The sequence below is a fragment of the Panthera leo genome, chromosome C1 (genome assembly GCF_018350215.1).
Source record: "Panthera leo isolate Ple1 chromosome C1, P.leo_Ple1_pat1.1, whole genome shotgun sequence".
Classification (NCBI taxonomy): domain Eukaryota; kingdom Metazoa; phylum Chordata; class Mammalia; order Carnivora; family Felidae; genus Panthera; species Panthera leo.
Window position 1 is genome coordinate 125,320,128 of NC_056686.1, and position 17,716 is coordinate 125,337,843.

General features: G+C 42.9%; 1 protein-coding gene across 1 annotated transcript in view; it reads right to left on the reverse strand.

Annotated features, from left to right (window-relative positions):
• Nucleotides 1–17,716, reverse strand: part of TMEM163 (transmembrane protein 163) — a 238,859-nt gene that overhangs the window by 91,761 nt on the left and 129,382 nt on the right. The window contains exons 3-4 of the mRNA XM_042948518.1: nt 12,269–12,312; nt 10,799–10,890 (exon numbers count right to left, since the gene is read on the reverse strand). Coding sequence (XP_042804452.1) covers nt 10,799–10,890; nt 12,269–12,312 — 136 coding nt within the window. The remainder of the gene's footprint in view (nt 1–10,798; nt 10,891–12,268; nt 12,313–17,716) is intronic.

Sequence of the window (17,716 nt, forward strand, 5' to 3'; positions counted from 1 at the left end):
AAAATGTTTTGATCAATGCTATGAATATTAAAAACCATTGACTTACACACTTTAAATGCATGAGTTGCAGGTTGTGTGAATTATATTTTAATAAAGTTATTTTTAAAAAACATGGTTAGGGGCGCCTGGGTTGCTCAGTTGGTTGAGTGTCTCTTAATTTTGGTTCAGATCATGATCCCAGGGTCATGAGATCAGGTCCTGCATCAGGCTCTACACTGAGTAGAGAGCCTGCTTAAGAGTCTTTCTCTCCCTCCCTCTGCCCCTCCCCCCTCTCAAAATAAATAAACATTTAAAATCAAAACACCCTTATCTCTATTTTTCCTGGCCAATCTACTATTAAAAATAAACCCTGTTTATGAGATACCTACTATTTGTCAAATGCTGTGCCAGGCAACTTACTTATATTATCTCATTTGTTTCTCCTAACAATTTTATGAGGTAGGCAAAAAACAAACAAACAAACAAAAAACCCAAACAACTCAAATATTCCTGTAGATGCCTTCTACTTAGTGATATGAGTAGGCTGAATCCTGATACAGGGAGATGCTGGTAAAACCCAGATGACTAAAAACTCAAAGCGTGCAACTATTTAGAGAAAGGCAGGAGATGGGGAGAAAAAAATCACCATAATTCCATGAAAATGGAAAATTCCACATGAAAAATTCCATCATTTCATAGACATCCTTGCCCAAGGAAGGCTGCATATACTGGCAGGTCCCTTCAGAAGAGGAGTAATCATATGTAAAAGCACCCGGTGGTGCTGATGTGGAGTACAATAGCACCCAGTAGGATAATCAAAGGAAGGCAGCACAAACATCAAGGAGATGAGTGAGAGTTTTATTCCTTGTTCCCAGACTGGCTTGCTTTTTATATTCCCCCAAAAGGAAAAAGTATCTTTGATAGGATTACAAAAATAGCATATGTACCTTATAAAATATTTTTCAGAAAATGCAAGCTGTAATAAAGAAGAAAGTAGTCTTCAAGCCATAGCCAGCACCAAGAGTTGGTGTTCATCAGTAGTCAATGGTACTACACACAGTTAAATTGAATTTCAATGTTCAACAGCTAACACACAGGAAAAGATCTGGAGACCAAAGGGAGAAGAAATGTGCCCTGAAAAACTCTGACCCTGAAACTTCAAAGATGACTATGGAGAAACCAAGTCCACACACCTGTCCTCTGAAAATAGGACCACTGAGAGAAGGCAAAGAGCCTGCCGAAATCTCCCACCACCAAAAGTGGTCACAAAAAGAGAATGACCCCATTCTCACCTGTCTACCTTAAACCTCCCCACTTCAAGGAAGGTTCCTGAATTAAATCTGTTCACCACAAAGCACAGGGACCAGAGTGGAAGATGGAGAAATGACAAATATGGTGACTTCCAGGCTCAGGTTTCCAAACAGTGACCATCCTCAGGTGAAGGGGCCAGGCCCATTCACAGTGTTGGGCCCTGGTGTCCTTGGGGATGGAACCCTCTCCATTCAACAAATGCCTTGTTCCAACAGTGGGTGCCAAAGGAGAGGCCACAGCCACGGACAAAGGTGTGTTCCTGCTCCTTTATAACAAACCCACAGAGCCCTTGGCCCAGGATCCAGTAGGTCCTACGCAGCTGCCAACTTGGTGTGAAAATAAGAACCAAAGCTTCATTTTTTTTTTTTTTAATATATGAAATTTACTGTCAAATTGGTTTCCATACAACACCCAGTGCTCATCCCAAAAGGTGCCCTCCTCAATACCCATCACCCACCCTGCCCTCCCTCCCACCCCCCATCAACCCTCAGTTTGTTCTCAGTCCAAAGCTTCAAAGAGCATGCAAGAAGTCCAGGCTGCAGCTAAGACAAATGATCTTCATTTCTAAGACCTTTGAGACACAGGAGGGCCATGGTACTTGTCACAGCAGCCATTTGCCAAGGGACCAAGACATGACAGCTGCTCCTGGGCATGGCATCCTGCCCCTAGATTGCCCTAGCAGTTTATCTATGTCTGGCCAGCAGCCAACCATTTCCCTACCTACCAGAGTTAGAACCCAAGCCCAGGACTGAATTTTCAGTTGTATTTTTTTATAGCTCTTAATCCTTCTGCATCCATACCACTTTTCTTCTCCCTTACAATTAAATCTGGCTTGCAGAAAATTGCTAAGAAAGGGCATTTCCAGGAGGAAGGTTGGGGGGCAGAGCGGGGGAAGGAGCTGGAATGAAAAACTGGTAAAACAAAGACACACAAACGATCATTTGAAGAGGCAGTGTTGCATAATGATTACAAGGAAATTTCAGAGCAAGCAGAAGGTAGGTTCAAACCCCAGTTGTATCCATTACCAGCCATGAGCCTTCAGAAACACTATTTCCCTTCTCTACCAGGTGTCAACGCAAAGCCCAGCATGATACCCAACACACAGGAGGTGTTGAATAAATACTTATCATCTTAATAAAAGTTATTGCAACTTTACATAAGATGAAGAGCTCCCATGATTCAATCTTTCATTCTGCATCTCTTTAAATGAGCAACTAGTAAATGCCAGGTGGAAGAAGGTTAAAAGATTAAGACACTTAAGGAATACCCTTGCCCTTGTGAGCTTAAAGTCTTTGAGGGCAATAGACACTCAACAAATATACCAATACATAAATTAATGCAGGTATTTAGACCTGTGAAAGAAAAAAAAAAAACCATGGCACTGCAAAAAAAGAATATGGTGGGGGTGGGGGTGGGAGGGGCAAGGCAGGAAAAATCTGATCAGTTATTAAGGTGTACTTTCTTTGTCACCTAAGTTCTATAGCCTGTGTCTGGGAAATGGTTCAAAAAGGAAACAAAAGGATCCTCATTCCCATCTGAAATTCTGGCAACCCAGTTCCCAAAAGAAATACAAATGCCAAAACAAATCTGAGAATGTGCTCAGCCTGATAACTAAACATGTGCACCTTAACGTGGAGAATTCGATTTCCCACCTGGACAAGTAGCTCAGCTCAAAAAGAATGGTAGCACTTAGTGCTGGTAAAGGTGAGTCAACAGACATCCTCACCCATACTGGTGCAAATGTAAATTCGTATGACCTACTTGGAGAACAGTTTCACACTGGGCATCAGAACTATAAGCATATTCTTCGACCCAGACTTCTAGTAATTTATCCTCAAGAAATAAGAAGACAAGCATTACAATACGAAAGTGTAAGGACAGTTATTTCAGGTTGCTTCTAGCCCCAAGAAGCTGGAAACAACCTGCATCTTCAGTAGAAAAGTACTTAACAAAATATGTTAAATCCATGCACAGAATACTGAATAGCTTTCAAAAAATAACATACCTCTATTTATCCAAAGATGGGAAAATGTCCAAAACATGGTGGTAAGTAGAGAAAAACCAGTTTGCATAAGGGTATATATAGATTATTTATGTAGGAAAAAAAAAGATGTATGTGCACACACCAACACAATACACAACTAAACTTTAGCTATGGTTCTCCCTGGAAGGCTCTCTGACAATTGCTATGTCCTTTGTACCTGTATGAATTACCTTAACTTTTTACAAAAATCATATATTACTTTGTTGTGCTCCACACAGATGAGATTTGTTTTAGGGGTGGGATGAAGAAATGAAATCAGGAAATCAAGCAATCTTTTGTTACCTCACTACACTATTACCCCATGTCCCTAGGTCAAAAGCAACTTTCTCAATATGCGAGTATATGTCTGGGTTTTTAGATTTTTTTCCTTGCAAAGTCCTTTGTTCTATACTGTTCAAAGGAAATTAAAACAAAAGCGTAATTTCAAAGTATCCCAGTATGACTATTGAAAAAACATTTTCAAAACTCCAAGGACGGAAAATAAGTGATCTAACATTTTTTGAGCACATACTCATGTCACATTCAGTATCGTGTCTTATCTTCACCACAACACCATTTGGTAGTTGTCACAGCCCACCCCCTTTCACAGAGGAGGTAACTGAGGTTTCGAAAAATTCGTGCGTCACTCAAGGTCACAGAGCAGTTGAGTGCAGGTCTGATAGGAGACTCTTCTTGGGGACAGCAGCAGTTTTCCAGTGGCTGCTGTAACCAAGCACCACAAACTTAGGGGCTTAAATAAAAGAAATTTACTCTCTCACAGTTCTGGAAGCTGGAAGTTCAAAATCAAGGCGTTGGCAGTGGGCCCACGCTCCCTCTGAAACCTGTAGGGCAGAATCCCTCCTGGCTTCCTTGAGCTACTGGCGTTTGCCAACCATCCTTGGAGTTCCTTGGCTTGTAGATACAGGACTCTGAACACTGCCCCTGCTGTCACATGTGCTTCTGTCTTGGTGTATCTTCTCCTCTTCCTATAAGGACTCCAGTCAAATGGGATTAGGACCTCATCTCACTTAGTTGTATCTGCAAAGACCCTATTTCCCAAAACGTCACATTCTGTAGCAGTGGGGATTAGGATTTCAGTATCTTTTGGGGGACACATTTCTACCCATAGTAGACTAAGGAAGCCTACACTTCTTTCTCTAACACATCCTGCCCACAGCACCACAACCCATTAATATCATGCCTGTGTCATGGCAGGCTTCATAGAACTTCCCACAACTGTGGAACTTCCCATGGCAACTCTCTTTGCTTTCAGGCAAGACTAAATCCAAACTGGTCAAGGCATGTGAGCTCAGGTCCCACTATCAAGGCTCTCTACCTTCTACACTGGTTCTCATCAGCTGTTGAGGGACTCTCTGAAATTATTTATTCTTCCAGGTTCAGGTTCAAAATACACTCAAGAGCTTGGTAATGTTAAGAGCACTAGAAAAGTGTGGAGGAAAGATGGTTCACTCTCCCAAAGCCCCTGATTTAGGGTCAGACCGAATGCTCTGTGCAAAGAGGGGGAGGGAGGCACGGTACTACTTCACTATGTTCCTGGTATAACTCCTGGCCTTTGCAGTCCTCTTAGATCAGACACCAAAAGCAAATTGCCGATATGCTATTTCTTGACTGAATCAGTTTCTTTTCTTTTTCAATTTCCAGAGCTGTTTCCAAAAGCAGCAAGAATGTTGCTGAAACCAGTCATCAAAAGCTATCCTGTCGACTGGTATTTTTCAGGCCAAGGCATTTGGCTCAGCAGATTGGGGGCGGGGGAGAAAGACCGAGCAAGGACCCTGCATGGGTGAGAACCGGCGTGCCCCATTTATTTCACATGAAGAGACACACCAGGATTTATGCCTCTCTAAGAATATCTACCCCAGAGCTCTCAAATTTGCTTTCCAATATGCTGCTGAGCATCATGCCATGTGGAGGTACATTTGGAACAAGTGAATAGCCTCCCAGGTTGTGTTTTTGCCTCAGTGTTGAAGAAGTTCAAGCCTGTAAAGGTGAACAGCCTCCCATCTGCCTCCACCTCTCCATCTCAGCAAGCTGACGAATGGCCCAAGGAGACAGCTGGGACTGGGGAGTGTTCACGGGCCTCCCACCTGTGTTGAAATCATGCAAAATGTCAGAGGCCTCCAATGAGTGTCAAGCTGTACCTTCCATGGCAAGCATCCTGATGGCCCTCCACAGCTGATGGCAGCAGGAAGCTGTACTTCCTATGGCCTTACATAGTACACAAGGCTGACAATGGCTGAGACAGGCGTGAAATGCCCTGTGTCATTTGGCCATGCCAGGTTCCTCCTACACTAATTTCTCCCACACCCACCTCCTCCAGCACCTCCTTCCTCCCCTACCTTTCTCTCATTTCCAAGTCCCCTGGACTTTGATTTAGTAACAACTTTGTTTTTAAAAAATGGATTAGGGGCGCCTGGTTGGCTCAGTCGGTTAAGCATCTGACTCTTGATTTCGGCTCAGGTTATGATATTCATGAGTTTGAGCCCTGCATTGAGCTCTGCACTATCAGGATTGGGATTCCCTCTCTCCCTCTCTCTGTCCCTTCCCAGCTTGCACGTGGTCTCTCTGTCCCTCTCAAAGTAAATTTTAAAAGTTAAAAAAAATTTTTTAATAAAAAAATGGATTAAAAATGATCGAACTACCTAAAGAGGTACTGTCCAATTCAGTAGCCACCAGCCACATGTGGCTATTTATGGTTCAATTAATTTAAATTAAATAAAGTTAAAAATGTAGCCACATAGCAAATGGTGAATGGCCACATGTGGGTAATGGCTTGATGATACTGCACAGTGCAGCTATAGAACAATAATGATTGTAGAGATTTCTGCTGGACAGCTCTGGTCTAAAGGATATAAAGAGCATCTCCTCTCTTTCTTCTGTCCCCAGTCCCCCTCCCTGAGGAGATCTTGCTGCCAGTCTCCTTTATATCCTTGTAGAGATTTTTTTTATATGCCTAAACAGTGTGTGTGGATGCAAACCTCTTTTGTTAAAACAAATGAGAAGAGACCCTAAACGCTGTTTTGCTCTATGCTTTCTTCACTTAATGACACTTGGACATCACAATGCACATGTACACATAGTGCTTCATTCTTTTAGTGGCCTCACAGCAATCTACTGTCACCAGGACAACCATCACCACCCTATCCTTCTAGCCACGCTCCTCTGTGTCCCCCTGTGTGGCCCTGCACCCTTCCTTCCCCAAAACACGTTCATCCTATCCCACTCTCCACATCCTCAGACTCTTTTCCGACTCTTGCTCTCACCAGTTGGCCTAAGAAAAACCTGGTTGCTCCCTGAGGAAGCTGCCTCCCCCACCTTGGAAGCAGAGGCAGTGTGTTCTCTCTCATCCACATACTCGCAGCCTATGTGCCTCATGGTGAATTACAAACCAGTCCTCCGGCTTTTTTCCTTCCATGCTCCCAGTCAGTCTCAGGCTAAACCAGCCAGGATGCCTCCTTGCCATTAGCCCCAACCACCTGGTCCCTCTCTTTTCCTGGCTGATGGAAACAACACCTGCTTCACTGCCTTCATCTCCTCCCCAACTCTGCAACCATTGCTTCAATCCCAGATGGAGCATCTGGCCAATACTTGGTGGAACGTATGTCCCTGACCTTTTGTTCTTGCCTGACATCAGCCACCCATTCCCAGCCTAAATTCACACCAGTAGGCAAACCACCTGTGAAATGCTGGATTTGAGCATCTCATTCTCAGATCAGTGCCCCACACCTAGAACTGTCTACCTAAGCAAGATTTCTCAACCATGAGGGCCATTTGTTAATTTTGCCATGGCCATTACATTTAGTGAAAGAAGCCAGTCACAAAACAAATAGCTTATGATTGTACTTATGTGAGGTACCTACAGTAATCAAATGTATAGAAACAAAGTAGAATCATGGCTGCAAAGGGCTGGGGGAGAGGGAAAAGGGAAGCTGTTTAGTAAGTATGAAGTTTCAGCTTTGCATGATGAAGGAGCTCACAACCGTAAAATGAATATATTTAATACTACTAAACCACACACTTAAAATGTTTAAGATGGTAAATCCAGTGGTAGTGTTTTTTACCACAATAAAAAGGAAGTGCAAAACAAAACGATTGAGGGCTACACCCTATGGTGATGCTAAAGGCATCCTCTCTTCCGCTGGGCATCAAGCACCCAGCCAGCACACACAGTATCAGGCAGCAAGGCTGACAAAGGTCCCACTGCTCCCTGTACTGGCAATTCCAAGCTCAAGATTCTCTCTGAAGCTTAGAGTCAAAGTAGGACAAATTAGAGGAATTAACTAAGGACCAGTTGGGTATTTCCTCATTTATTATTCTCCAGCAACTAACTGAAAACCAGTGGTTTTTCTAGCTATGCCTCTCATAATTCATTCATGCCCATTAATACGCAAACATCGGTTTCTCATCTGGCAGTGATTCCATGAATTTTTAATTTACATGGGATGAGGCAGAGATTAAAACTTTAAACTAAAGCCAACAATACAATGGATTGTGGGATATTGTTTTAATCCCTACATTTAAGAATCTCCAAATAAATTCACTGGCATCATTGCATGAATCTGGGAATTATCAAAGCAACTACTCGGAATTTTTGCCTTTGGGGTATCATGAGAGATATACATTTTTGTAATGGTACCTATTTTGCAATCACTGAAAACCAAAACACATTTCTTGTCATCAGTCTTTTCATCTTGGAAAACTCAAGGCCACCTGGCAAATGCTCAAAGAGATCCTGACTCTATGGAAAAGCTACAATAATTTGTAGATTTGTGACTAATACATAAGAAACTCATTTCAGCATAAAGGAAATCAGATTTAAAAGAGCAAATTAGAAGAGAGAAATTGAGTAACACTGAACTCAATTCCTTCTGGAATCGCAAATCAAATTCTGGATTATTATTTCTAAAGTAAGAAAAGACAGAGAGGGAAGAGCTCTCTCTTTTGAGGTCAAGGCCCAAAAGAATTATACTATAAGCCACATAAGTAATTAAAATTTTTTAAAAGCCACATTAGAAAAAAGAAACAGAAGCAAGTAAAATTAATTATAATAGTTTAATCCAATATATCCAAAATATTCTTTAAAAAAAAAAGATTTGGTGGGGCGCCTGGGTGGCTAAGTCGGTTAAGCGTCCGACTTCAGCTCAGGTCACGATCTCACAGCCCGTGAGTTCGAGCCCCGCGTCGGGCTCTGGGCTGGTGGCTCAGAGCCTGGAGCCTGCTTCCAATTCTGTGTCTCCCTCTCTCTCTGCCCCTCCCCCATTAATGCTCTGTCTCTCTCTGCCTCAAAAATAAATAAACGTTAAAAAAAAAAAAAAAAAGATTTGGGGGCGCCTGTGTGGCTCAGTCAGTTGAGCATCCAACTTCGGCTCAGGCCATGCTCTCACAGTTCATGGGTTCAAGGTCCGCATCTGGCTCTGTGCTGACAGGTCAGAACCTACAGCCTGTTTCGGATTCTGTGTCTCCCTCCCTCTCTGCCCCTCCCTGCTTGTGCTCTGTCTCTCTCAAAAATAAATAAACATCTTTAAAAAAAATTTTTTTTTTAATTTTAACTTTTAAGTAACCTCTACACCCAACATGGAACCTGAACTCACACCCCCCCACCCCGAGATCAAGAGTTGAACGCTCTACAAACTGAGGCAGCCAGGAGCCCCATATCCAAAATATTCTTATATCAACATACAATCAATATTTTTAAAGTTATGAATAAAATGTTTACTTTTTTTTTTTTTTACTAAGTCTTTGGGATGTAGTGTGTATTTTATACTTACAACACCTCTTAGTTCAGACCAGCTACACCTAAGTGCCAGAATAGCCACCAGCAGCTATTGCACCAGACAGTACAACTATAGAACCAAAGAACATATCATCCTCGGAGAGAGACAGGACTAACTCTTAAAATGTGAGCATATTTCTAGATTGTTCTCACTGTATTCCTCAAATCATAGCCAGCAACCACTTGGGTTGTTGCATTGGCTGCTCCTTTGGCTGCACCACTGTTAACTCAACTTTGATCATTATAGTACCATAGTTTGAAATTTCACAAAATCAATTTACTACAATTGTTCTCTTAAGTTTTTCAACCATAAGTTGACTCAAAAAAATCAACTTTATCCTGAACAATATCATCTGGGGCATCACACATTCGATACTTCATATTTGTTAAAAGAGCTAATGTACATTTAAATAAATATGTAATACTTAAAAGAAGTTTCTATGCTCTACCTAAAGCCAACAATGAAATAAAATGTGTTCTCATTTGTGAATCAGCTATAGCATCATCTTTCAAAAGCTTTCCATTTGGCATATGCAACCCCAGATATATTACTACCAGAGTCCCCTAGCACCCAACGTTTGTATCTCAACATTCATACATTTAAGTATGACACAGCATCCTCATCAAGAGAACCTTCTGTCTGGGCACCACACAAATCACACTGTGGATAACATTTACTCATTTGTATTAAATTGTCCAAAAGTACAGAGGTGGGGTAAATGACCAGTGGTGGCTCAGTCTCAGAGGAGCCCCCTTAATAATTACCTAATAATAAAGATGGCAGCTAAGGTTTCCTGAACTACATGCCAAACATATATTATATATATGTTATATAGATATATAGATATATACACAGACATTATATATACATATATATATATACACATATACATACTGTTCTAATATAACATACATTATATTATACATATATAATATATACAATATCTCTGTGAAGGAGTTATTGTTGTTTTTCTGCTTTTCTAGATGAGGAAACAAGGCATAGAACAGTTAGCAACTTCCTATGGTCACAGAGCTAGCAAGTGGTAAGCTAAGATTCAAAGCCAAGATATCTAACTCTGGAACCTGTGCTATCAGCCTGGAGATTTAAAATGGAATAAAGAGATGCAAGTTGGAAAAGATGTGTTTTATGGTCACAAACTCAAATTCCTCAAAGACAAAACCATCACCCACAGGATGTAGAGACTGGGAGAAGCCACACCCTCTAATAGAGGAATGTAAGACCAGTAGGGTAATCTAGAACACCCTCAAGATATCTCCCATAAATTACAGTGGAAAAGTCATCTTACTTACGAAGAAAAAAAAAGCATGAAAATTCCAGAGAACAAAGATTCCAAAAACACATAGAGAAAGAGGATGGAAGAATGGATGGATTGAAGCATAGGTAGATCAATGGATAGATGGACAGAAGGACAGACAAATGAGCATACAAACATTCACTCCAGACTCAAGAGCAGAGGACAGGGAGAATTATAAAAGGATGTCCCATCTCTGTGACCATCCCAGAAGGTGCCTATCATACGGCTGATATCACAGCAGGCACGCTCAAAGTAAACTTGGGTCCTCATTCTCATCCCTGGAACCAAAGTTGCAAGGTGAGTTATGCTGACAGCCTAATTACGTGGCCTTTCTTTGCAAGGGTTCGGCAGCCTGGGACAAGATAAAAATCCACTTACATGTACTCCCTATGGGCAGAGTGTACAGCGGCAGCATTGCTGTAACGCCACAGGACAATCGCCGATGACAGGACGTCGAGGATGGCATCAAACTAGGAGAAGGAGACATGGCATTAGTGTTTTCCAGCGTTAAAAAAGCATGACGGTGAAGACACAAGACACAAAGGCTTGGAATCTGAGCCAGTGATCTCAGAGCAAAGAAGCTTCACATCATCATGATATAGGCTACTCATCATCCTCATGTTGGGTCCTGGGAATATGGAGCTGAGGTCACCCGACATGCCGGCCTGGTGGCAGTGCCATGGCTTCTCCTCAGACCTCCCACTGCTCCCACGGACTGAGAAAGCACACTCTGTGGTGCAGTGGGCTCTGCTCCCTGGGCCCCAGCTTCTAGTGCTCTGGAGATACAGGGAGATATGGGGAGAGTTGTACTGTTCTGACCCATATCCCCCAGCAGACAAATAATTGCAGCACTTTCCCCTACATCCCAAGTAAAAGATTCAGGATAAGGATTCTATGTTTCTGGCTCTCGATGCGATTGTTCTATATAAGGTTCAAGGGTGAGACTGAGAGTAAGGTTCAGGGTGAGATACCCCAAGGATTCTGGGAAATCTAACATTTCAGAATTGTATAAAAAATTCAATGCTCTTGTTTGAATGAATGAGTGAATGTGTGAGGGACAGAGACAGAAGAAAGGGGATAAAAGGGAGGGGTGGGTGTGTGTGGGGGGGGCATTTTTCTGGAGAGACTGTCCATACCTTTCAAAAGATTCTGAAAACAATCTACAACCTCCAAAACTTTAAGTTCTCACATCAAAGGGCAGAAGTGGGTTTGGGAACAGGAACACATGCCCTCAGGTACAGGAAACCCTAAAGCTACATAGGAGGATGTTGGAGCTCCCCAGATGAGTCACTGCACCACATCTCACTTTTCAGCTGGAAAACTCCAAGCACTAGCACTGTCTTGAAGGAATGTGGGGAAACTACACCCAAGCTTGCAACATGCCTAGCCTATAAAACATCTGAGACCTGTTTTCTCTGACCAATTCCCATCAGGAAACAGGTTCAGGACCCAGGTTACTCCTAGTGGGGCTACAGACTGACTTGTCTAGTGCCAGCAGCCCCAATCCTAACCCCAACACCTCTGCCTGTACCAGTAAATGCTTCACTCCAGTGTGTACCCACTTTCAAACCTACAACCTTGAGGGAGAAAAACAGGCTAAAACCATCCTCTCAACCAGGCGTGGAAAATGAGGTCCCCTAATCTGTTCTGGAGACGTGTAGAGTATCGTTGTTTCCTTCAAAATTGTAGTTGTTTTTTTTTTTTTTTTATAGAAGCTATTTCCATAAAAGGTTTGTCACGCTAAGCTCTCTTCAGCTAACCACCCTCTGAACTGCCAGCCCAGAGTGAGATTTGTGGGCTCAGGAAAAACGTGCAAAACTTCATAAAAGTACATTTCAGGTTACTTACTGCAAACCCAAAAGCAGAGGCGCTGTACCTCATAACGGAGACAGCTAAAAAGAAAGAAAATATTATTCAGCATATTTTAAGACCTCATGGATATTTTCTCTCATTTATGAGTATATTAATATAGTTGATAGGGCCTTTTAAACATCAGTGGAAAAGTTCCAAGAGCATTAAGTTAAAAATTAACTGTACTTGTCAACCCTATGAACTGAAAAAAGGAAAGTGAAGGTGAAAAGATTGTGGACTCCACTGGCAACAGCAACCCTTCCCACTGCATCCTCTAGCACCAAAGGGCTGGCTTCAGAATGAAAATGTCCAAGCACCTGTCAATCAAATGGCTGCTGAGACTTTGAGACTTTAGCAATTGGGAACAGAGAGCTGGGAACCACATGAAACTGCCAGGGTAAAAGTGCCACCATCCACAATGTTCCCATCATCAGGTAATTAGTTGAGGTATCTACACACACATGTCACTGCTAACACAGTTCAGAGAAATCTCTTTCCTATCAGAGCTGAAAATCCAGTGTAGGCGTCAAGAAAACAGTTTGGAAAAACCATAGCAAATGATCTTAAATAAGAGATGTCTACAAATAAGAGATGTCTACAAGTTGTAATAAGGACATTTCTCCATGTTCAAAAATCTATCTACCTTTTTGGGGGGAAAGTCAACTGAGTGGTGTGTCTGTCTAATTCTGTGATCTGTTCTGTGCCCATGTCCAGCTTCAAAGACTGTTGTTCTCAGTTTGACTTAAAGCCATATTATCAAGCATATGTCCACCCTCCAACAAAGAATAAAACCCTACCCAGTGGGTCAGCAAAGGTTTGAAGTAGATTGTCCCAGGCACAGGTATGAAAAACATTGACTCATGGAGTAAGTGAGGCATAGGTGTGGGGCATGGAGGTCCATACCCATTTGAGCCCCAACTCAGCTCACCACATGGCCCCATTCTCTGTCCTCCCCATAACATCCAGGAATGGGCCCTGGACAGCCATATTGTGCTTTGTGCCCCTGCCCCCAGCTTTTATGGGGTCATCTGACCCAATGTGAACCAAGCATACTTCATTTTCTGTGAATTAAGAATTGAGACCAAGAGACAATCTAGATGGTTGATTAATGTTGTGAGAATTGAAACCTAAGAACACAGAAGTGGAGTTGGCCATCGTTTGCTATAAACACCAAGGAATGGAGAGACAAGCATAGGGTAAATACAATTCTGGGGCAAGAGAACCACTGGCTTCTTCACGTTTCCAAGCCCTTCCAGGGAGTCAGCTACACTCCAGCCCTCAGGCTGTGTAAGACCAATGCAATTCATTCAATTCCCAACCATCTCTGGCTCTTGCAATGAGCTACATCATTATCCCTGCGTTGTTCCTGGGCATAAGGAGAAGGGCAGAGCCAGCTGTGAGCAGTGATGGGGTGTAGCTTTTGTGGGCAACACAGCCGTGGTGATGCAAAGGGGCTCTGGCTCTTCCCAAAGAACTCAACTCACAGGCCACATTGACATGAGCAAATATAGCAGGAGATCCCTTGAGGAATTGCACTGAGCACCAAGATACACTAGAGGACGCTAAGCCTGACTTGCACCAAGTTCTCGGTAACTTGTTAAGCTTCATAAAATTTCACAGAAACAAGTATTGGGTTGTTGTTGGTTTTTTTGTTTTGTTTTGTTTTTTGTTTTGTTTTTTTTTTTTACTTTACAGCCTGTTTTTACAGTATCTTGGCTCTGTGCTTTTTGTGGATTACTTGTTCATCAGCAATGGAAACCTTTTTAGCTCCTACTAACATCTTGCCCAGATGCTCAATATACACAGCAGATAAAGAAGAGCTCCCGCACTGTCCCCACCCATCACTGTCTGCCCTGGGCACCATGGAATGGAGGGCACAATGGATAAAGCACCACATTTGCCATGCCAGAAGACTGCCTGCTTTCCCAAGAGGTAAACTGTTACCGGTTACTGTAAAAAGCTTTAATCAGCTATTCAGTAAGACCACACATTTACACAGTGGATTACAGATTTCAAAGAGGTGTACACCCAGTTGATTATGTTGACAAACTCAAGGAACTTTACCTTAGAGACTCTGGAATCCCACAAAGGAGATGGCCATTGATGAGGGGTTTCCCTGATTCAGTTGGAGTCAGTGTCTATGATTTCAAACCTTCTCAGAATCATATGGAAAGTTCTGACTGGGTGAGTACTTCAAGCCTGCCCAGGGGATGAATAACTTAGAGCACAAATGGAATATTAATATTATTCTATCCTCCGTGCACCAAAGAAAGTTTGACTAAGAGCTCCAGGTTAACCAGAGTCCTTCACAGAAGGGAAGGACTAACATGTATCATTTACTTATAAATTGGCTCCATCTGATCTCCCTGATAAGCTGCAAAGGGAGATAATGCTAAATTGTGTGGGGAATCTGGGGTACACTGAGGGGCCCTCCACAGGGCCTTGGCTCTGACAGCTTCCCTTTGTGGGCAGTTCCCACTTGGAGAACAGCAGACCGGAGCCAAGATGACTGACCACCAAGGTAGGGATTACAAAGCAGGTGCCCCTGGAGCCACAATCATACTTGGCTTAGGGTAGCTGAAAGCCACCACAGGTCCAACAAAAGTCTAGCAATACCTTGAAGGCAGGTGTACATTCAACAGTGGGTGACAGATAAGGACCCTTTCGACCTCAAAATTACGCTGCCAGCTGGCAATATGCACAGAGAGAAGGCAGTGGGGCTGCTGTGAAGCGGAGCTCTCTTACGAAGATTGCTCTGGGTCAAGGCAAGGGCCACAGAAGCTGCTGAGGCTGTCAGCTGGCAGTGCGGGACCTGCATGACAAACACCACCGCTGCTCTGGAATGGAGTGCCCTACTGTCAGGAGCCTCTAAATTCATCCGGAGAGCATTGCTATCAGAACACCCTAGGGAAATTTTCCAGAACACTTCTGCTCCTCACATTTAGAACTTGTCTCCACTGCTCATAATTTAAACATGCACTCCGGGAGCCAGTGGCTGCCAACAGCCGACGAGGCATGCAATCACAGGCCACTGGAGCCTCATTCCCCAGGGGGCCCAGGCCTGCATTTCCCCCTTCACGCCTGCCTCCCTTTCCCTGGAGAGAGCAGCAGTAGACCACCATCTGATTGGGCTGGCCTCGCACATCCAAACACGCATGCTTAGGATGTGACTGGACTCCCTTCATTTTCCGTGCCTTTTTTTTCTCCCCTATGAAAGCACAGAGTTTCTAAAATGTTCCTAAGTAAAATGAAGATCTGTAGTTTTGGGGCCTTCCCCACATCCATTCCCCATTGAGGTAAGAGCACCCTGAGTCTCCCCTGGGGAGAGCTACATCCTTATCCTCAGCGTGTGTGGTTTGTGTTGAATGACATCATCAGCTCCACTCTCATATACCCTTGTCCCACAGCCAAAGGTAAAGATTCAAGAGGGGCACAATTCAATGTGAGCCAGCGAGAACCTGTCCGGAGTTTGTGCCAAAAATACTGGGAAGGGGATGTCTTTCCAATATGGGACTGTATAGTTGGCAGCATGAAAACAGGGGCTACAGGTAGCAATTTTGTCCTAAATGGGGAGAAGCTGACTTATAATGAAGCCAACACAAAGGAAAGCAGATATGAAGGATATCAGATCCCTGATAACATGCACTGAACCTCTGGAATCAGCCCTAACTGAAGTCTACCCCTGTATTTTTCAAATATGTCAGCTGGTAATTTCCTTTAATTTGCTTGAGCCAGCTTGAGTTGAGTTTATACCACTTGCAGCCATGAGTCTGAAGACAATTTACCTTGTTCAGTAATCCCATGTCCAAGAATCTCTTCTAATGACTAAGAAATGGAAAAACACGTTATGGGGTGCCTGGGTGGTTCAGTTGGTTAAGCATCCGACTTCAGCTCAGGTCATGATCTCGTGGTTCACAAGTTCAAGCCCCACATTGGGCTCTGTACTGACAGTGGAGAGCCTGGAGCCTACTTCATATTCTGTGTCTCCCTCTCTCTTTGCCCCTCCCCAACTCGTGCACTCTCTTCCTCTCTCAAAAATAAAAACATATTTTAAAAAAAGATATGGAAAAACACTTTATACACAAAAGGTTCATCATAGGTTTATGTAATTTATAAGATCAAAACACTGGATGCAATTTAAAAGTCCAGTAACAGGGTGATGATTAAAGTACACTCCATTAAAAAGATTAAGCTACATGTAAGGTATTTCAAAATGTTGACAAAAAGTACATTTAGTTAATGCTTCTATGAGCACATTAGTTAGAATAATGATATTGATAATAAACACATAGGTGGCATGATAGGTGTCATCAGCACTGGGTGCCATGAAAAAGGATGGGCCTATGTCAGGAGGCATCTGGCTAGCACAGGTGAAAACTTAATGGGGAGGTCAGAAGAGGCTTCACTGCAAAGATGACATTTGAGCAAAGACGTGGAGGAGGTGAGGGAGTGAGCCATGCAATCACCTAGAAGAAGAACCTTCCAGATAACAAGAAGGGTCAGTGCAAAGGCCCTGAAATAGAATGTCTGGTATGTGTGAGGCCATTTTGCCTGATGCAAGAAGGAGTGGAGGAAAGTTATGTGAAATAATAGATTTCCTTATTGTTTGAGCAAAAATATGAGGTAGAAAAGGGTAATACATGTGTATAACTAGCTTTACAGTACAACCATGTTTTTAAGATGCATTGCAAGCAACTAGAAAAAAAGCTCAAATGGTGATAGTGGTCAGTCTTTAGTGGGTGGGGATATTTGAGTGGATTTCTTTCCTATCAATTTTTTTTGTATTTTCCATATTTTTCTACAACCATCATACATGGCCATTCAAATTAGAAAAAGGAAATCCATTTTATTGGGGGGAAAAATTACCCAACGCCTAACAATATAGCCAAAGATCTAAAACAGAAGAGCGGAAATCAGATTTATGATGTACACTGGGGGGCAGGCTGCAGGGCTTCTGGCTAACAGGAAAAAGAACTATCATACATGTCTTCATTACAGCTCAGTTTCTGAAATCCATTTCTCTAAGCTAAATCACCTACCTGAGTGGACTGCTAATGCCCCAGAGAGTTTGCAGAAGCACACATCAGGGTCAGGTGAGCCAGGGTGTGGCACATAAAATGTCCCTCTCTGTCCATGGAACCTCCTGTCTCCCAGGTTTTCTCTTGTCCTACACTCTACTTTCATTTCTGTGTCGAAGGGGTAATAACAGCTACACTCCCAGAAGCACACAGACAACAGAAGTCTTAAATAAATATTTATACAGGTCTGGTCAAAGACCTTCCTTGACTAAGTCACACATGGGCCAGAAAGTCCATCAGACTGAAAACTCAAAATTCAAACAGAAAGACAGCTGGAAAACGGAGCAGACCCAGGCAACCCATTGTTAGGGCAAAGCCAAATGCAAATCACGCAGTTGAATAAGCCCCAAGCTTGAGAGAGGGGTGT